At 49.3% G+C, this 20,457-nt stretch overlaps 2 protein-coding genes and 1 long non-coding RNA gene across 11 annotated transcripts; 2 read left to right on the top strand and 1 right to left on the bottom strand.

Annotated features, from left to right (window-relative positions):
• The first annotated feature begins 867 nt into the window (after positions 1-867).
• On the top strand, positions 868-2,195 carry LOC100054725 (interferon-induced transmembrane protein 1). Its single transcript, XM_001488673.4, has 2 exons — positions 868-1,275; positions 1,849-2,195. The coding sequence occupies exons 1-2, from the start codon at positions 1,090-1,092 to the stop codon at positions 2,041-2,043; spliced, it is 381 nt and encodes a 126-aa protein (XP_001488723.1). The 5' UTR covers positions 868-1,089; the 3' UTR covers positions 2,044-2,195.
• Positions 2,196-5,997: 3,802 nt separating this feature from the next.
• LOC100050719 (interferon-induced transmembrane protein 3) lies at positions 5,998-8,951 on the bottom strand. Of its 9 annotated transcripts, none has more exons than XM_005598410.4 (3): positions 8,524-8,951; positions 7,740-8,094; positions 5,998-6,282 (listed from the first exon to the last, which is right to left on the bottom strand). In XM_005598410.4, the coding sequence occupies exons 2-3, from the start codon at positions 7,989-7,991 to the stop codon at positions 6,091-6,093; spliced, it is 444 nt and encodes a 147-aa protein (XP_005598467.1). In that variant the 5' UTR covers positions 7,992-8,094; positions 8,524-8,951; the 3' UTR covers positions 5,998-6,090. The 9 variants fall into 9 exon arrangements, with proteins under 9 accessions (XP_005598467.1, XP_070085180.1, XP_070085179.1 ...); XM_070229079.1 differs by having other exon boundaries at positions 5,998-6,277; positions 7,740-8,116; positions 8,524-8,929; XM_070229078.1 differs by having other exon boundaries at positions 7,740-8,090; positions 8,524-8,922.
• LOC111776021 (uncharacterized) lies at positions 8,348-18,081 on the top strand. Its single transcript, XR_002812064.2, has 3 exons — positions 8,348-8,486; positions 10,785-11,001; positions 16,872-18,081. It is a non-coding gene; the product is annotated as an uncharacterized lncRNA (long non-coding RNA).
• Positions 18,082-20,457: the final 2,376 nt, after the last annotated feature.

Raw genomic sequence — 20,457 nt, forward strand, 5'->3', positions numbered from 1 at the left:
AGGGGCACCTGGAGGCTGGTCTGGGAGCCTTGACACAACTGGGCCTCCAGGCAAAGGCGACAGCTCCTAAAGGGACAGTGCAGGCCTGGCCATGGGCCTCCCACACCCTCGTCCTCTCAGGTAAGGACTGCAGACAACAAGGAGAACAGACGGATCCTTCAGTCTTAAAGAGCCGTGTCCTGGCTGCTAAGCTGACCTGACTCTCTCCCTGGGAAGGGGGCACAGGCCCGCCAGCAGAGGAGCCATCCTGACAACACTGGAGCTTCACCCTGTAACCACCCCAATGACACCTACGGGAAATGATAGGGACCAGAGGGAGGAGGGGGGTGGGGCTGCACAAGTATGCTGGCCCCGTGCTCCAAAGCTGCTGCCAAATGCCCTGGAGTCATCCTGTCTCCCACCACAGCCGCCTCCTCACATCACAGAGCGCCCAGTGTTCCTGTTCCTGGGGGACCCTGGGGAGAGGGCCTGGAAGGCTCCTTGGGGGCAGGCAACACAGGCTGCTGGGTCCTGACCTGCAGCCAGGAAACACCCAGACCCCACCTGCTGCCTGGACTCAGAGCCAGGAAAGAACAACAGACTTGGGAAAGAGGAGACCTGTCACAGCCCAGGTGTGGGCTCCGGGGGTGAGGGGACATCCTGTGTCCTAGGGCCTGGTGGGGGCCCTGCCTGGGGACAGTGAAGTTCTGCAGCAGCCTTGGGGCTAGGCTGGGGGAAAGGGTGGGTGACTCCCAGGCTGGGGAAATGTCCCCAGGGCCTATGCACACCCCCAAAGAAGGAGGTGGGTCAGCAGAGACAGGGCCTGACTTGAGTTCCTGGGACAGGAAGTCCCCCCTTAGACCACAGCCCTTCCTCTCACCCTGCCCTAGAGAAACTTGACACTCAGACATTTGTTCCGCCTTCCTGGTGCTCAGCCAATTCACCAATTTACAAACACCAGGAAATAGAAACTTCTGAGAAACCAAAACTACACCAGAGAGGGAGGGCACCCTGAGCAACAGACCCACAGCTGCTCAGGTCTCTGCATCAGGAGCCGCACTTCCCAGCCCTTCCTCATTTGAGACAACACCTGCTCCCCCAAAGGTGGAGATGATCAAGGAGGAGCATGAGGTGTCCGTGCTGGGGGCACCCCAGAGCTCAGCTCCCATGACGACCACCGTGATCAACATCCACAGTGACACCTCCGTGCCCGACCACATCGTCTGGTCCCTGTTCAACACGCTCTTCATGAACTGGTGCTGCCTGGGCTTCGTGGCCTTCGCCTACTCCGTGAAGGTGGGTGGGTGCATGGGGGCATCTCCAGAAAGTGTGTGTCAACTGGCTAGGTCCCCCACCCAGATGGCACTTGGGGTGTGGGAAGGTCTGTGTGTGTGTGTGTGTGGCTTGAGGGGTCTTGCAGTGAGAGAACGCAGCGAGGTTGCATGGGGATGGCTAGGGAAGACTGTGTCTCCATAATCCCCAAAGTCTCCTCCCATACTAGTCAGACTAATTACATACTTCACACTTGAATTCAGACCTCAAGTCTGGTCCAGAAAAAGGAAAAGGTACTCAAAGGACTCTGACCCTGATGGAGCTAGTGCCCAGCGAAGAGACCAGAGCAGAGGGAGGAGGAGCCTGAGGCCTCCTGGAGAGGCTGAGTCTGTGAGGAAGGAGATGGAGGCCCAGCTGGGAGGGCCCACGGGGCACTGTGCTGCTCAGGCTCCAGGGGACGGGACGGGGTGGCCCCATCTGGGTGAAGGGCAGGTGCAGGCTGCTCTGGGCAGGGACCAGGCAGGGAAGGACCTGAGTCGCCTCACCTGGCTCTCCCAGACCCCCTCCAGGTCCCTCTCACTGTGTCTTCTCCCCCAGTCTAGGGACCGGAAGATGGTGGGCGACGTGACTGGGGCCCAGAGCTATGCGTCCACTGCCAAGTGCCTGAACATCTGGGCCCTGGTCTTGGGCCTCTTTCTGAGCACTGGATTCATCGTTCTTATGGGATTTACCTGCCTGACACTCTACCAGATAATTGTAAAGGCCATGCAGGACGGCAGAGGCTACTTCTAGCTGCCCATGGGCACAGCCCCGTCCCCATCATGCCCTGCTGGCCTCACATGCTGGGGCTTTGGCCCTGCCCACTTGCCCATACCCTTTTCTACAGCAGTTTTTGCAGACATACCCGTCTACACCTGGATTCAATAAAGTGCACTTGCATGTGACGGTGCAGTGATGTCCCTGGGGGGCCTGTGGAGAGTCCCCAGCTGCCCCTGAGACGGAGCCACCTCCTCCCTGCCCACCTGCTGTGCTTCTCTTGGGGGCGGGGTGTGTCCTCAGGTTTTCTGGGTTTCTGGCCTCCCGCTGTGAGCCACGGCTACACCAGGGTCCTAGGACGGGGGTCCCTCCTTCCCCAAGGTCTGCACCCTGATGCAAGAGCACACTGTGTCCCCACTCCCACTGGCCCTCTCAGCTGGCTGGGAGCAGCGGTGCTGTGTCAATGCGGGCACTCAGACCCTGTGGGAAGTCGTGGGTTTTGTATCTGTGGGTGTGGCTGATGGAGCCGCAGCCCTCCCAGCCCACCCTGGGCGATCCAGCTGCTGCTGCATCCTGCTGCTGCCTCCTCCAGCCCACCAGGCTCCGTCCTGCTCCTCTGCCCTGCTCCTCTGCCGGGAAGGGGTGGGGGCAACCCTTGGCCTGAGGGAGGGACAGAGTGGTCAGCTGTAGGCTGACTTCAGAAGCCAATAATCTGAGCTGGTGACTCAGCCCCCTTGGACCAAAACTCTGAGCAGAAGGACCAATTCCTCCAACCCAGACTGTGCTGGCCCTGCTGGGTGGGGCAGCCGCCCAGTGCCCCTGTGCCCCAGCCATTGGGGACCGTGGGGCATTGGCAGTGTGCCTCTGCCTAGCCCGGGCTGCACATGGGGAGGTGTAGCCGTCCTTAGCCTGCAGAGAGGACTTGCCCCAGGCAGATATTCCTGTCCCTCAGGCCCAGAGGGAGTGGGTGGGGTACACACCCTTCTGGCTGACCCATCATGCCCTGTACAGCATCAAGGGTGTGCTGGGTGGTCACCCTGGAGAGGCTGGAGAAGTACAGGTGGCCACAGGCTGGTGCCAAAGAGGTGAGCCCTTCTCCACAGTGCTTTGCTCTTGGGGGCTCCAGCCTGCCTGGGGTCCGGCAGTGGGGAGAGGTCGGTCCTGTTGGCTCACCCTTGAGTCTGCAGCTCTTCACGCTGGGTTCTCCTTCGGGCCAGCTCCTAGGACGGATAGATGGTCCAAACTCCCACAACGCCTTGTGTTACCCCCTGCAGCGCCCTAACTCCTGGGCCTCACTGGTTGGGGTCCTCTGTAGTGGACGACGGCTCGTACCAGGGTGTCCCCTCTCCCCTGGGCTCCCAAGTGTGGGAGTACAAAGGGGGACCGGCCCGGGGAAGGTGGGTCCTGGGGGAGGGGACGCTGACGGACCTGCCCCTCTGGGTCCAGGAAGGACTCACTCTGAGGGGAGCAGGGCCGCGGCGCCCCCTGCCGACTGACAGCGTGGACACAGGCGGGGTGACCCCAACTGAGGCCCTGGAGGACAGGAAGGGCCCACATTCTCCTGTCAGACGTCAAGAAGGGAGCTCAGCCTCGGGCCTAACCCCATCTGAGCTTCGGTGACTTGGGATGAGGCTCCTGCTGGGGGGTGACCCTGTCGTGCACCCCGCGAACAGCCCCTGATCACGACCTTTGAGAAGTTGCGGGTGGGGCCTGAGGCACCAGGCAGGTGCAACTGCAGGTCAGCTGGAAGGTCCTGGCCGCTGACCGCTGGGCTCGCGAGGGCCGCGCAGCGAGCAGCCTTAGTCCTCGGAGCCACACAGCCAGCTCTGGTTCCGAAGGGGTCCTGTGTCACCTGGGGTTGGGCGGGGCTGAGGGTCGTGGCCATGCTGTGGGCGGGGCGGGGCAGGCCGTGTGGGTGGGGCCGGTGGGTGGGCTGGTCGGACAGGCTCGAGGCCGCAGAGATGAGCCACGTTGCCGGAAGGCTTTTCTAAATCGCACTCGGGAGAGCGTGCTTCTTCTCGCTTTGCCTGGAGTGAGCCTGGAGGAAGACGGCCTGCCGGCCTCCTGAAGATGCCCAGTCCGGGTCTGGTCCTGAGGGGCCGAGGGCGGAGGATGGTCTGGCTGCTCCTGGCCACGGACCCCCCGGGTCCCGGTGGAGAGCGTCCACTTCCGGCCTGCAGTGACCTTGAGTGTGTCCTCTGCTGCAGGGCAGAGTCAAGGCCAGCCTGCGCGTAGGCTGAGGGCCGCCAGTTTTGTGAGAAAGGCAGAGACCGGGAAATGTTGCCAGGAAACGGATGGATATACCGCTTCAAGTGTGTTACACAGGGGAGGACCGCACCCCGCGAAGGGAAGGGTGTGGCTGTTACAGGCCACACTCATGGTGATGCCCACAGGCATCATGCAGCCAAAGAAGACAGGCAGGACAGTGCCTACTGGGGCATCTGATTATGGGATGATCCGGGATAGGCCAGACTGATGCAGGTGACATTCGGCACTTGTCTGTCACTGGACCGGACTGAACGGGGAAACCGTACCAGGAGCCCCTGGGTGGAAACGGTGTGTTCCTTGTCCTGAGAGGATGTGGACGTGCGGGCAACCAGTTTCAAAATTGTACAGATAACAATTGCCCACATCCATGTGCATAAATTTCAGCTACAAAGCTGAAAATAGAATGGGGGGGATCAGTGCAAGTACAGATGCTGAAATAACAGACTGTGCTTGTGATGAGGCTGGGTGACCAGCAGAGATGCTTATCTTATTATTCTTAGTTCATTATGCATAAATTTTTCAGTAACAACAGCAACAAAAAAATAATTTAGCTCCAAAGAAAGTTAAACCCCCCTGCAGGGAGATCTACTGTACCAGAGTCTGGGCTGCTGGGAGGGCTTGGGGTCTCCACGTGGGGGAATCCTGAATCCCCATGACTGGGACCCCTGAGACCACTGAGACCACAGCAGTGCCCCCAACCCGCCTTCCTATTAGAGCGAGCCCTCAGGTTTGCTCGAGGCCACGGGAGGGCCTCTCCCAGGAGCACTCCAGACACTCCCCCAGGGCCTACTCCGTGGCTACTAGACCAAACTAGGGTTGATCCCAACATGGCAGACGTGGGGCTGGACCGAGCCTGCCTGTCTGATACGTTCCCATGGTTGTGTCAGCAATTCCTTCACACCTTTGCGACCCACTATCAAAAATCTCACACTGTCACTGTCTCATCTCTTAGATCACTCACTGGGAGGGCGGTGAGCTTGTTTTGCAGAGAAGGAACTTTTGATAAAATTTGAAACCACAGCCATTTAGAAGGAGCTGCAGACCATGGTGCACAGGTATAGTCAGCCAACATGTCCCACAGACTAGGGACAGGAGGCGGGATCCCCAGGGAGGTGGAGGGCAGGGGGTCCCACAGAAAGCTACAGGACAGGTGACCCTGGTGGAAGCTCATTGCTGCAAGTCAGGATGGAAGGGGCGGAGGATCCACAGCTGGGCTCTGGGTGCATGGGGAGGATGGGGGCTACGGTGTCCCCACTTCCCACTGAACCTGCCCAGCTGGTTGTGGGCAGGGTCTGCCCTGGATCACGCCCAAGTGTAACAGAACTAGAGAAGGGAGCCAAGTTCCAGGTCAGGGCAGGCATTTCTCCTCCTCCAGAAGAGCAGGGACCTCCGAGGCTTTCTCTCCAAAGGGGAAGTGTGGACTGAGTCAGGTCCCCTTGCAGCCTTCCCACCAGTGGGGGCCTTGGGGGCCAAAGGTGTTCTGGACCCAGACTACCTTTCCCCAAACGAACCATCTTGGGTCAGGGCTCAGACCTCTGGGAAGGAGGGACCCCCTCTCAAAACCCTCATCCTTTTGTGCCCCCAGCTGAAGGCCAGATACAGGCAAGCCCTGAGGACATGCCCTGCCCCCTCAGAGTAGCAAGTAGGAGGGACCGATGGGAGGGGTTCCGTCTCAGGGGCTGGCGGAGGACTCTCACCCTCTCCCAGGTGAAAAACAGCAACTCCTCAAACCAGCGTTTTATTGAATTCAAGTGTAGACAGATGTGTGTATAAAGTGCTGTGAAGGCTGGGGTAGCCACAGGCCACGCACGGCTGCTAGTAGTCTCTGGAACTCATTATGATCGCTAAAATGTGTGGAAAAAGATCAGTCAGCCAGAGGCAAGAAATAATGAAGAATGTAATGATCACGAGGAGGCCCATGACCAGGGCAGCGATGTTCAGGCACTTGGCAGTGGACGCATAGCTCTGGGCCCCAGTCACGTCGCCCTCCATCTTCCGGTCCCTAGACTGGGGGAGAAGACACAGTGAGAGGGACCTGGAGGGGGTCTGGGAGAGCCAGGTGCAGCCACTCAGGTCCTTCCCTGCCTGGTCCCTGCCCAGAGCAGCCTGCACCTGCCCTTCACCCAGATGGGGCCACCCCGTCCCGTCCCCTGGAGCCTGAGCAGCACAGTGCCCCGTGGGCCCTCCCAGCTGGGCCTCCATCTCCTTCCTCACAGACTCAGCCTCTCCAGGAGGCCTCAGGCTCCTCCTCCCTCTGCTCTGGCCTCTTCACTGGCTGCTCGCCCCTGCAATGGGGCAGCTTTCCCTGTGAGTCCCTCTGTTCCTTCTGAGAGATCCTCAGAGCCCCATCCTGAGTCTGAGGGATGCAATTTCTGGTTTGGTCAGTAGGGGAATTCCCTGGAGTCCTGGGGACAAAGTCAGACCCTGGCCATGGCCGTGCGCCTCATGCAGCCCCATTGTGATCTATGATGAGGATTTTTAGGCTGCTTAATTTTAAAATGGTTTATGATGAGGATTTTTAGGCGGGTTACTTTTAAAACTGCAGATGAGAAGCAGGCTGCGAGGACTGGAATTTTGCTTGCCCTTTTGAGAGACATTTGCATTTGTGAAGGAAGCGGGGGATGAGCTTGTAGGGACCTGAAATTGGCCACCCCAAGGTGTGACTTTTTGGCATCGGGATTGTTTTGGGCTGATTGCTTTTGATAAACTGGGACAGGGAAGGAGGCTCTGGGGAATGGAACTTGCCCTTGTTGGGACACACTTACATTTGTAAGGTAAATCTCTATCTGTAAAAGGTGCCTCCCTCTCTGTACCAGGAAGAAGAGGAGAGATGACCTTGTCGCTAGAAACTCTTAATGGGGAAGGCAAGAACTTAAGTTGGTTGCTGTCTGGCAATCTCATGTAACTGGTTTAGGATGGTGGCGTCTACCCTTTCTAACCTTTACTTAATCCGATTTGATTCTTGTCTAAAAGTCATGGGATCACCCAATGACCAGACCCCACCTGCACTGATACCATTTTAACTTTTTTACATATTCTTTGTCTTGTAAAGAGATGACTCACATACCTATGCCTTAAATTTAGCCTTACTCTCCACCCAACTTTGCAGCAGCAGCAGAGGCAGCAGAAGCGGCAGCAGCAACATGCCGGCAGCAGCTCTGCCTGCCCATGGGTCCTCTCCCCATGCCAGCGGCGGCAGCAGCAGCTCCCCATGCCAGCAGCATCTCTGACTGCCTGTGGGTCCTGTCCCCATGTTATTCTACTCTCTAAATAAAAGAGCACTACTGCCAGATCTTAAGAGTCTAAGAAATATTTCTTTCGACTCCTCGGCTCACCGACCCCGCATCATCTACACACACAGAGACATACACACACAAGGCCTCCCCACAACCCAGGTGCCATCTGGGTGGGGACCTAGCAGGCTGACACACACTTTCTGGGGAATCCCCCACGCACCCACCCACCTTCACGGAGTAGGCGAAGGCCACGAAGCCCAGGCAGCAGCACCAGTATGTGAAAAGCGTGTTGAACAGGGACCAGACGATGTGGTCGGGCACGGAGGTGTCACTGTGGATGTTGATCACGGTGGTCGTCACGGGAGCTGAGCTCCGGAGTGCCCCCAGCACGGACACCTCATGCTCCTCCTTGAGCATCTCATAGGTCGGGGGGACACCAGTGTGGGCGCCACTGACAAAGGTCTGGAAACTGCGGTTCATGGTGCCGGGATGGGGCGAGCTGTGGTCCGGAAGGCTGGATGGTGCTCAGTGGGCCCTGTCTTTCCCCAGTAGTTTCGGTTTCTCTGAAGTTTCCTTTTCCTGGCTTTGGGGAAATCGGGAATTGGCTGGGTACCAGGAGGACAGAACAAATGACTTGAGTGTCAAATTACACTAGGGCAGGGTTGGAGGAAGGGCTGTGGTCTAAGAGGGGCTTCCTGTCCCAGGCGATCAGGTCTGGTCCTGTCCCTACTGACCCGCCTCCTTCAGGGGTGTAGATGAGCCCTGGGGACTGGGAGCCATCTACCCTTTCCCGCAGCCCAGCCCCAAGCCTGCTGCAGAACCTCACTCTCCCCAGCCAGGGCCCCCACAAGGCCCTCATTCAGACTCCACACTCCAGGCCCAGAGGGAGTCCTCCCCCCAGAGCCCACACCTGGGCAGTCCCACGCCTCCTCTCTGAAGTCTGTTGTCCTTTTGTGCCGTCTCCACCTACCGAGGGTAAGGCTATCGGCTAGCAATGCCTGGGGGTACTCACCTGGACCCTGCTGAGCTTTCCACAGACATCTCCCCTCCCTGGACCAGCCCTCATGGTTCTTATGATTGCAAGACGCCCTTCAGCAGTAACCATCAGGAAACATGGGAGAAAAAAGCTTATTACTTACAAGTCCTGGGGCCAGAGAGAGACAGAGAGCAATCGGAGTCAAGGGAGGGGTCTAGAGTTTCCAGGGCTCACTCTCTATTGGTGACTTTAAAACATAAGAGGAGGAATTTAAAGCACAGGAAGAGAGAAACACAAAGAAAACCAAACGAGCAGCCCAAAGGCTGGTTATGTCAAGGGGATCGGGATCGAAAACAAAGGAGACTCATGGGGGGCCTGGGGAGGGGGCGGTCCCCTGGCTCTTTATGAGTGGCTGGCAGTTGTTTATTCCAGATAGACTTCCTTGAGCAGATGCCTCAGCAGTTAAAGGGGAAGTGAGGCACTTGCATCACAAAAGAAGAGCCCGCTCTCGGGCCACAGGACATTGCTCTGGCTCTGAGTCTAGGCAGCAGGTGGGGTCTGGGTGTTTCCTGGCTGCAGGTCAGGACCCAGCAGCCTGTGTTGCCTGCCCCCAAGGAGCCTTCCAGGCCCTCTCCCCAGGGTCCCCCAGGAACAGGAACACTGGGCGCTCCGTGATGTGAGGAGGTGTCTGTGGTGAGAGACAGGATGACTCCAGGGCATTTGGCAGCAGCTTTGGAGCACGGGGCCAGCATATTTGTGCAGCCCCATCCCCCCTCCTCCCTCTGGTCCCCATCATTTTCCATAGGTGTCATTGGGGTGGTTATGATGAGGATCAAGGCTGCCCCAGGGAGAGAAGCCCAAGGTGACCTGCCCTACATGGCAATCTACATCATCCTCCGGGAAGCATAGGATGTCCTGACTTAATCTGATTTGATTCTTATCGGAAGTTATAGGACCACCCAATAACCAGACCCCACCTGCACTGATACCATTTTAATGATTTTTTTCATGATCTTTCCTTTGTCTTGTAAAGAAATAACTCACATACCTATGCCTTATATATTTAGCTCTAACCCCCAACACATTGCAGCTCTTACTGCCCATGGGTCCTGTCCCCATGCTACTCCATGCTATCCTCTGAATAAAAGAGCACTACTGGCAGAAATTGAGAGTCCAAGAAATCTTTCTTTCAACTCCTTGACTCACCGAGCCCACATCAGTTACAGGGTGAAGCTCCAGTGTTGTCAGGATGGCTCCTCAGCTGGTGGCCCTGTGCGCCCTTCCCAGGGAGAGAGTCAGGTCAGCTTAGCAGCCAGGACACGGCTCTTTAAGACTGAAGGATCCGTCTGTTCTCCTTGTTGTCTGCAGTCCTTACCTGAGAGGACGAGGGTGTGGGAGGCCCATGGCCAGGCCTGCACTGTCCCTTTAGGAGCTGTCGCCTTTGCCTGGAGGCCCAGTTGTGTCAAGGCTCCCAGACCAGCCTCCAGGTGCCCCTGCGGCTCTCACACCACCCAGAGGTCTGGGCCTCAGGCCCTGGGCCTGCTCCAGGTTTCCAGGGTCTGATCATTTCAGCCCCTTCCCTGGGTTCCCTTCAAGGGTGTGTTGGGGGTAAGAAGTTGTACCCCAAAATGTATATCTTTGCGTTGATTATTATTATTATTATTTTTGCTGAGGAAGATTTGCCCAGAGCTAACATCTGTGCCAGTCTTCCTCTATTTTGTATGTACGCTGCCACCACAGCGTGGCCACTGACAAGTGGTGTAGGTCTGCACCTGGGAATCGAACCCTGGCCACCAAAGCAGAGCCCACCAAATTTAACCCCTAGGCCACACGGCTGGCCCCAGCCTTGATTATGTTTAAAAACAAAAGACTGAAAGAAACGTTGACTTTCCCCCTAACTGCCTAAAAGAATTTAACCTAGAAAGGCCTGTTCCAGGAAGGAGCTAATGCCATGAGACAACTATGGTAAAATGTAAGATGGGTGTAGAAAGGCACCAGCAAGCCCATTTTATCAAAGTTCTGTCTCTCAGGTCACGTTGTCCATCAACGGCCCAGCAAACACTTATTTAACAAACATTTGCATTTCCATCTCCATGTAAATTGTCTTCATCCCCTCCAACGTCTCAAACCACTGCCCCCAGTTTTAGCTGAAAATGGCATTTAAACTGGTGGCTTTGGCCATTTTGGCCAATTACTCAGTTTTCCTGGGTTTCTCCTATGTATACATATTATTAAGCTTTGTTTGATTTCTCCTGTTGTTCTGTCTCATGTTAATTTCATGTTAATTTAATTCTTAGGCCAGCCAGAAGGACCCAGAGGGCAGAGGCATTGTCTTCCTTCCTTACTGTTTGGCGACTTGGATGGCATAAAACTTCACTGGCTGGACACTGCTCGCTCCCGGATGACTGCAGCCGAGACATGCTGGACTCCTGACAAGAGCTGGGAGAAGACAATAGTTCTTACCACGTCAGTCTCCTGAGTCTCTGCCCACAGGGTCCAGTGGAAGTGAGAGTGGTGGGTTTTTTCCTTGTCTAAATTTAGATTCACAGGAGAAAATATTTGTGAAGCTAGTTTCTCGGACTCAGCAGCTCTGGGAAATTTGGTTTGAGTACTCATTAGTCTACTGATCTTTCTCCCAGAGATGGTCACTATTTTTCCTTGTCTCTGTCTTTTGTGTCATTTGTCATAAAAAGGAAAAGCTGTAGTGCAGGTGCAGACATAGGGCCCTATAAACCTGTTGTCTGGGCCGGCCCTGCAGTAAACTTCACTCTGGGTTAATAGCACAAGGGGTGAAAGCTATTGCTAAGGGGCATCTTGGAAGCCAAACGGCCACAAAGTTGTTGCACATAGGTTGAGTATTTAAGAGCCATTAGGACACTTGACACCTCAAGAAGACTCCTGTGAGAGGATAAGTCATTCATGGAATTAGGTAGGTGAAACAGGTCATCCACCAACCTCAAGGAGATTTCCATGCAACAGGCTACTCTAGAAAACAGCACACATTTCCCAACCCTGGGGAACATCCCTCTTAGGTATTAGTTTGGCTCCAAGGGACCCAAGGCTTAGCTAAAGTTGTTAACGTGCATGTAGGATGAGGTTTCTTTTGTATTATTCTATATTTTGAGAGCTTGGTTTTGTGACCTCTGGTCTCTGTCATCTGGAGGATGCACATACCAGCATGTATTTTGGTGGCCAGTCAAATAGCCTGGGGCTCTGAGCCACACTCTCTTTGTGCAGCTGTGTCAGCTCTCAGAGGAGATTAGGGTCCCAGTCTATAAGGAACCTTTGTCATCTCAACTTTCATTGCTTGTTAGTGCTGGAAAAGTTCAATTCCAGCAGTGCTTGCCCAGTGTACAGATTAGTGGGTTTGTGACTGGAGGCATCCATGTTTCCACGGGAGACCGGAGAGAGCATTTTCACTACACCATTCTTACATAAGAGGTGGTGAAATTAAGAAGATTGGAATATCTAAATTGGCTTTATGTGCAATGATTGCATCTCTTTTGCCTGGTAGTATTAGAGGTTATATTGTAGGGACAGACATTGTGTCTCACCAGGGAATGTTTCCCCTGCCTGATGGTGTAAAACAGAACATATAAATCCACCATTTAGGTAATGCTAGTTACACATGCTAAAGGGAGTCAACAGCATTCCCTGAGCCCACACAGTGGGAAATGGAAACTAGAGGCTGATATTCGAGGGGAAATTAACAGAAAAGATGACAGACCCCCCCAGGGTGAATACGTCTAGGTTTGAATTCTGCACTCAGATAGACAGCCTCTGTTAAATGCTTTGTGCAGACTTTTTAAAGGTGTGGTACATTGTCCTCAAGTTTCAGAAAATAAAAATCTTTTCATTTACTTCTCGGTTAAAAATCTCCCGATATAAAGAAGGAAATTAAAGAAAATGTAGTTGGAGGAGCAGATCAGCTTTTTGATAGCATTCAGAGTGCAACCCAAGTATCTGAGAAACTTAAAACCACTATCTTTGTCTTACAAAAAGGGAGAGGAAATATTTGGAAATTTAACAACAACAAGAAGATCTTAAATGTCTACTCCATAAATATCAGTAAAAAGATTTGGCAGGTGAACTTAACTCTTTCCAATTGCTAAAACAAAATTTGGATCCAACTATTCTCTTATAAATTAATGAGTTTTGTACTGTACCTGATTCATAGCAAAAATTTAACAGAAGTTGTTATAAGGTCTCTGTGTGTGTTGACCTGTGTGTTCATGTATGTCTATAAGTGTATGTTGTAAATGTGAGATATTTTTCTACCTCTGGATGATATGGTCAAAATTAAGAGCTCTATTGAATTGGCTTGAAGTAAGTGCTTACATAAATTATTTCTAAATGTAATAAAAACTAACCCAAATGTTTTCAATTAACATGATATAAAATAATCTTTGGTAAATAAAAACTTATTTAAGTTTGTTGATTTGGTTGGAATAAACATGTCCTAGATGTCAGCATTGGAGATGATGCAGACATGCAGCCTGAGTTTACTAGTGAAATAAGCTCATGCTATCTTTGTTACAAATTCCTTAGCACAAATAATAACTTAGAATGACAGCTAATTTTGTCTAATGTCTCATGATGTTTTCATGGATAATCTAAACATAATTGTTGGGAACAAATGATTTAGATAGATGTAAGATAAACGTTTATAGATAAACTTTTAGCAATAATTATATTTTGTGTCATGTGTATTTAAAATAATTTCCAAAATCGGGGCTGGCCCCGTGACCGAGTGCTTAAGTTTGCGCGCTCCGCTGCAGGCGGTCCAGTGTTTCGTTGGTTCGAATCCTGGGCGCAGACATGGCACTGCTCGTCAGGCCACGCTGAGGCAGCGTCCCACATGCCACAACTAGAAGGACCCACAACAAAGAATGTACAATTATGTACTGGGGGGCTTTGGGGAGAAAAAGGAAAAAAATAAAATCTTAAAAAAAAAAATAATAATTTCCAAAATCTCTTTGGTAACTTGAAACTTTGAAGTTTTCCTAGGATACATTAGATAATGGAAAATTAATTGAATATCCAGATCATTTTCAAATAGGATAAAATGCTGAAACATCAACTGCTAAACAAGTCTAAGTCTATATACTTTTGTCTTCTTATTACAGAGAAGCTAAAAAATGTTTGAGCCTATTAATAAACATGTCTTTATTAAAAGATCATTCTATGATGTAGCTTGTTTCTAGGAATTATAAAAAGTATTTATAAATTTGCAAAGCCACAGAATGCTAATGTAAAAGACAGTTCATTATTGCTTACTTCTTAGTTTACAATAAAAATTAAGGTTTCTAAGGGTGAAATATTCTAATTAATACGTGTAATTAAAGCAACTAAAAATTACTAAGGGAAACATCTTTGTATTCAAAGAAAGTAAGATGTATGCTTTTGGTAAAGAACATATAAGAAATGGAGATATTTTTGTTTGTTGGTTAATAAAGTTATAGGTTTGTGAAAGAAGAACTCTGAAAAAAGAGTTTTGTGCATGGTTAAGTTGGCTAAGATTGAAATGAATTTAATTAAGTAAATTAATGTCCAATGTAACCTGGTGCAAAACTAGAAAAAACTAGAAAAAAAATAAATTTTTCTCTGTCTTTTTTTTTTTGAGGACAATTATCCCTGAGCTAACTACTGCTAATCCTCCTCTTTTTGCTGAGGAAGACTGGCCCTGAGCTAACATCCATGCCCATCTTCCTCTGCTTTATATGTGGGATGCCTACCACAGCATGGCTTGCCACGCGGTGCCACATCTGCACCCGGGATCCAAACTGGTGAACCCTGGGCCGCTGAAGTGGAATGGGTGCACTTAACTGCTGCGACACTGGGCCAGCCCCTGGTTTTCTCTCTCTTAAAAAGATACTTTTCTTGAACTTTTAGTCTGCTCTTGATAAAGAGATTATAAAAGGTTTTTCTTTATTTTTGAGTAAATCTACCTAAAAGGCAGAAATTCTGTGTTTGGTCAAAAATATAATTTCCTATGCTCAAAAAGCTAAAGTCTCTCTATTGAGAGAGGTAAGGTTTTTTAAAAGACTGTTTAACTTGCTATGTTAAATGGATAGCAGAGCATTGTTCCACAGTGACCTATGATCCTTTTGAAATGTTTGACTAACTTCCCCAAAATTCAAGTCCTAAATAAAGTCTTTCTTTTGACCTGAAAGTAACTTTGAGGATTTCCAGCAGACCCCTGGGACTTCTCAAAGAATGTGTTCCCTCTTCCTATAGAAAGGGAGATATTAAACTAATTAGGGTTATTTGGTATGTTAAATTTGCATGGGAAGCATTGTCAAATAAATGATGGTAAACCTTCTTAGGTCATATTGTGTGTGTAAATGTTGTTAATGTAAGTGTTTTAAAAATTATATAACATTCCTAAAATTCTGATTGGTTTTGGTTATCAGTCATAATTCTAGTTATCTTAAAATGCTATATGTCACAGAAATATCAGAATTTCTTTGTCAACTGCCATTTTTAAGTCTTTTGTCATTTACAGACAGTTTTATTTTTACTCTGATGCTTTTGCAAATATATTTCATCTTCAGAGAGATTCATGGAAAGGATTTTGACATTTACTCTAGAATACAAGTTTCTGATAAACTTTCAGATCATAAAACTGAACTGGGTAAGAAATTACAGAACTCAAGTGGAGAAACTGTTGGCTTCATAAAATTCCTAACAAAAGATGAAAATCAAGAATTGGGGGCTGGCCCTGTGACCAAGTGGTTGGGTTTGCACGCTGTGCTTTGGTGGCCCAGGGTTTCGCCAGTTTGGATCCTGGGCGCAGACATGGCACCACTCATCAGGCCATGCTGGGGTGGCATCCCACATGCCATGGCTGGAAGGACCCACAGCTAAAAATATGCAACTATGTACTGGGGGGCTTTGGGGAGAAAAAGGAAAAATAAAATCTTTTTTTTTAAAAAAGAATTGATTATATGGAGCTGAATGAACTGATGAAGATGATAATTTTTATGACTTTTCTTTGAAATATTGCTGATTTTTAAAATGTTTTGTTTTTCCATATATAAGGAAATCTTTTTCTCTTTTCTCTTAAGCTAACTATGACTTATAAAAATTTGGTAAATTATACCTTTGTGAGCAGAATTGAAGCATTTATCTTTTTCTCCCTACCTGATCCCTCCAGAATTTGGAAACTCTCAATAAATGAATATTCTTATTTTCATGGCAATATAGTTATTTGCATAAGTTCCATAAGAATCTTTTCTCCTTATAATAGGACACAATTAGAAACATTGGTTATATTACCAAGGCTTTGACTGGAATGTCATATTTGAGAGAGACATGCATAGACTCAGATATGACCAGACAGCTTTGAGGAACAAAGGTTGACTTTATGGAATCACTAAAACCCCTTGGAAATATTGGCCTAGCACATTGCTTACAGGGTCCCAGCAACCTTACCAGGTGAGTAAAGAAGATCACTTCCTGGCAGCTGCAACAAACCTCAGGATATTTTGGGGACCTCGAGAAGAGAGGAATTCAACCAAACCTATAGGTATTGCAGGCAGAGTTTGATGACAAGTCTTTGGCTTGGCTTTCCTGCCTCAATAGGCCTATAAAGTTCAACCTGAGATTCCTTATAAAAATTCCTGCAAAGAAAATTTAAAAGAGCCTCTATGATCAATCAGTGCTCTTCCTGTACTTACATAATTAATTGAGACAAGTTTATTGAAAGTAGACTTATTTTTCAAGCCAATTAGTCTTAACTTGGCTATCTTTGTTAAAAAATTAGGGTGAGTTTCAATGTTCATTGCAGCATTATTTACAATAGCCAAGACATGGAAGCAACCTAAGTGCCCATCAACAGATGAATGGATAAAGAAGATGTGGTATATATACCATGTAATACTACTCAGCTGCAAAACAGAACAAAATCATTCCATTTGCAATAACGTGGATGGACCTTGAGGGAATTATGTTAAGTGAAATAAGCCAGCTAGAGAAGGATAATCTGTGTATGACTCCACTCACATGAGGAATTTAAAAATGTGGACTAAGAGAACAGTTTAGTGGCTACCAGGGGAAAGGTGGGGTGGGGGGTGGGCACAAAGGGTGAAGTGGTGCACCTACAACACGAATGACAAACATTAATGTACAACTGAAATTTCACAAGATTGTAACCTATCATTAACTCAATAAAAAAAAGAGGGTGATTTTAGAAAGAAAAATTATGTTGTAGTAGAAACTATAATACACACTTTTGGCTTTTAGAGTCTACTTCTGTTAATTGTCTTTGAGGTCTTTGTTTTCTACCTGTAAACTGTACTGGAAATCTCCAAACTAATGTTTTCAATTTTTTTCCATCTTTTTTATTTGGAATCATTGAGAACTGAAACCACTCTTCCCCACAGCCCTGCAAACTGAAGCTGGACAACTTGATACAAACTTAAGAGAAATCACAGCACCCATGTTCAGACAATCTTCACACCTCTTGCTGTATAAGATACTAAAAAAGATACATGAACATCCAATGACATCATCAGAGACATTTCAAGCTGCAAAAGATGCTTCAACCCTAACATATAGAAATCTTCTTGACTGGCTGTCCCCTGGGCTCAGGAATGGGTTTATAATTTGCTTCACCATTAACCTTTGTTTTTCTTTTGTTTTCATAGAAATGCTTCTTATTAAATACTTGATTTCTTGTGTACAAATTAGAGGCCTAAGTTTGGGAGCACACCTGCATCACTGCCTCCTGAAATGAATTTAACTGGACTGAACTATTATCGGCACTAAGAGACTAGTGTTTAGTGTATGGAGCAATCTATCGTCTCAGCTTCTGGACTGTGAAACTTCTTGAATTTCCTAAGGCAGGATTGTGGGGGATCAGAATTTTTCACCCCAAAATGTATCTCTTTGGCTTGATTATTTTTAAGAACAAAGACTCAAGAAGAAACATTGACCTTCCCCCTAACTGCCTAAAAGAATTTAAGATAGAAGGCCTGTCCCAGGAAGCAGCTCTCACCATAGATAACTACAGTATCATATGACACAGGTGTGGTAAATGAGGAGGAACTTAGTAAGGCCCATTTAATCCAAGTCCTCCCCGTGTAACACTGTCTTCTCTAGGAATGGTAATCACTTATTTACCACACATTTGCTTTTCCACCTCCACGTAAATTACTTTCCTCCCCTTTGAAGTCCCAAACCACTGCCCCACAGCATCCTCCTTTGTCATTAGCTGAAGACGGGATTTAAAGTAGTGGCTTCAACCTTCTTGGTGAGTTACTCAGTTTTTCTGGATTTCTCCCATGTATGCATGTTATTAAACTTTGTTCAATTTTCTCCTGTTATTCTTTCTCATGTCAATGTAATTCTTAGGCAGCCAGAAGGACCAAAGGGTAAAGAAATTGTTCTTCCTGCCCTACGCATGTGATAGCTGAAGCTTTGCTCTCTGTCCTCTGCCTGAGTCCTCAGACCTCCACCGCAACTCCTGGTCCCCACCTTTCACTGCTTCTTCTGCTAACCACTGGCCTCTCCACGGCCAGGCATAATGGGCCCTGAGGAGAGGGGAATAGTAGACAATGTTAAAAAATAAAATTCAACTGAGTAAAATTTAAAGATCCTATTGGCTTTATTCAATGATTCATGAGTCGGGCAGCATCCTGTCTAGCAAAAAGAAAAGAACACTGAAGAGCTGCACATAATGACAGACTTATGGACACAAGGGGGTGGGATAAGGAAGTTACCAGCAGAGAGGATTGTTCAAGCCAAGGTCACCTTCCTTGGGGGACGGCAGGGGTGTACCAGGCTGACTCCCTCACTAGGGCTGATCAGGAAGTTCCAGACTGGCTGGTTAAGGTCACTGTCCTGGGGGCTGAGGCTGCACTGCGGCTACATGCCTAGTCTTAGTTTGCTGGTGGGGGCTTAGCTTTAGTGGCTCCACTTTGGGCCTGTTGTCTCTTTTTAACAATGCCTTCGTGTCGACGCAAATAATCTATAATCAATCTATAAATCAAAATTGGGGTGAGCCAAATGTGAGGACCATATAGCCTGGGGCCTTCTTTCCCCAAGGGAGGAAGGGCACCGAAGAAATGGGGTGTACAGAGTGGTTGTATACCATCAGAGAGCATGTATCACGTGTGATTGAAATGTCCCTTTTACAATAGTCACGAGACCGCTCTGTCTGCACAGCGATTGATGGACACAGCAGGTGGTAGCTCTGCTGTCTTGGGGGACACAACAGGGAGCAGGCCTGCTGCCTCAAGCTGGGTGGTCACAGGTGAGCACAGTAATCCTAGCCTAGGGAGAGATGCTCATCCTTAAGGAAATGCCAATGTGGGGGAAGTTGCACCTTTATCTTAAGGCCATTTGTTTTTGTCTGTGGGACATAGCAAATGCTTAAAGCAGATATACAATGCATGCTCAATGGCCACGTCAGGCCCTTTTGGAAAAACAAAGTCACACCGAATTAGTTTTACACCAAATGGCTTCCTCATCTACTCCAATATATCCTATTGCTTGCCATTTTTATTTGTTATTAGGGACTGTTGGTCTCAGATCAATTTCTGAATTAGGTTACTGAACCCAATTTCCATTTGTCATGGGGGAAAAGGACTTTCCACACTATAGCAAGCAACTCTCAGACACCAGCTGGGTGTCCTGCAGTTCAACTCGGCTCTGACACTGTCTACCTGGAGATAGCGTCAGATCCCACAGGTGAAGGGCTCCGTCCTACAAGCCTGCCCCCAGCTTCAGACTCCAGCCACAAGTCCAGGTTGTCATCTGTACTTCTGATGGAGTGGCTTTGAAGCAGAGGTTCCCACAACCCCCTCCTCAGGTTCAATTAAGTTGCTAGAGCGGCTCCCGGAACTCAGAAACATTTACTCATAATCACTGGTTCATAATAAAAGGTTGTAACTCAGGACCAGCCAGCCGGAAGAGTGCACAGGGCAGGGTGTGGGGAAGGAGCGAGGAGCCTCAATGCCCTCTCGGGGTGCCTTACCTCCCCACTTTCCACGTGCACCACGAGCACCAACCTGGGAGCTCTCTGAGCCCCTTCCTGAGGGTTTCTGTGGAGGCCTCATCATGGGCACAGTTGATGAAATCGTCGCTTTGGTGACCTGCATCCCCTCTCCCCTCCCCAGAGGTGGAGGTGGGGCAGGCTGACAGCCCCAGCCCTCTAACCACGTGGTCGGTTCTCCTGCAGCCCCATCCAGAGGGGGTCCAGTCACCTCCTTAACATGGCAGAAAACACCTTTCTGCTGTCATCATGTGACATGCCAAGGGTTTTAGTTCTGTGCCAGAAATGGGATGAAGACCAAATGCACTTTTCTTATTAGAAATCACAAAATCACAATATCTCAACTGGCAAGGCATCATTCTGGCCCCTCTTTCACATGGGGCACATGGGGGCCAAGGAAGTGGGGGCTCCAGACGCAATCAAACTGAAACCAGCTCAACACAAGGGTGACACAAGGGAAGCCATATTGTAGAAAAGAGACCATGTTGTAACTTTGAATGACCTCTGACTAGCTAACCCAGATGGATCTGCACCCTCCAGGAGATCCACCTTTTCTGTGGATTTTATGACCCCTGCTAGTACATATACCTCTCAGCTGCGATAAGACAATAACTTGGTTCTTTTGAGTTCCTTAGGAATGTGATGACCCCCCAAACAGAGAGTCTATGCTGATAGCCATCATCAATGCAAACTGAAGGATCTGATGTGGCAACTCCCAGTCTGTAACACCAGAGGGTCAACATTCCTAACCCCTCCCCTATAACCCACTGGCCTAAATAACTGCTTCAGGAATCTGGGCCCCCCTTAAGATGGTTCTTTTGGACATTAGTCAGCCATCTTCCCTCTTGCTAGCAAGCTGTGATAACATGCCCTTTCTCTGCCACCATCTTGCCTCTTGATGATTGGCTTTTGTCTTGCAGGGAGCAGATTGTGCCCTTTGTGCAGTATCAAAACTCTCAGGGGGGCCCCGGCCC

The sequence above is a fragment of the Equus caballus genome, chromosome 12 (genome assembly GCF_041296265.1).
Source record: "Equus caballus isolate H_3958 breed thoroughbred chromosome 12, TB-T2T, whole genome shotgun sequence".
NCBI classification, from domain to species: domain Eukaryota; kingdom Metazoa; phylum Chordata; class Mammalia; order Perissodactyla; family Equidae; genus Equus; species Equus caballus.

What these genes read in the sequence shown, in the direction of transcription:
- LOC100050719 (XM_005598410.4), bottom strand. Translation starts at nt 7,991, where the DNA reads ATGAACCGCAGTTTCCAGACCTTTGTCAGTGGCGCCCACACTGGTGTC. An exon ending in CCTTCGCCTACTCCGTGAAG is followed by an intron (nt 6,283 to 7,739) that starts GTGGGTGGGTGC and finishes CTTCTCCCCCAG; the next exon opens with TCTAGGGACCGGAAGATGGA.
- LOC100054725 (XM_001488673.4), top strand. Translation starts at nt 1,090, where the DNA reads ATGATCAAGGAGGAGCATGAGGTGTCCGTGCTGGGGGCACCCCAGAGC. An exon ending in CCTTCGCCTACTCCGTGAAG is followed by an intron (nt 1,276 to 1,848) that starts GTGGGTGGGTGC and finishes CTTCTCCCCCAG; the next exon opens with TCTAGGGACCGGAAGATGGT.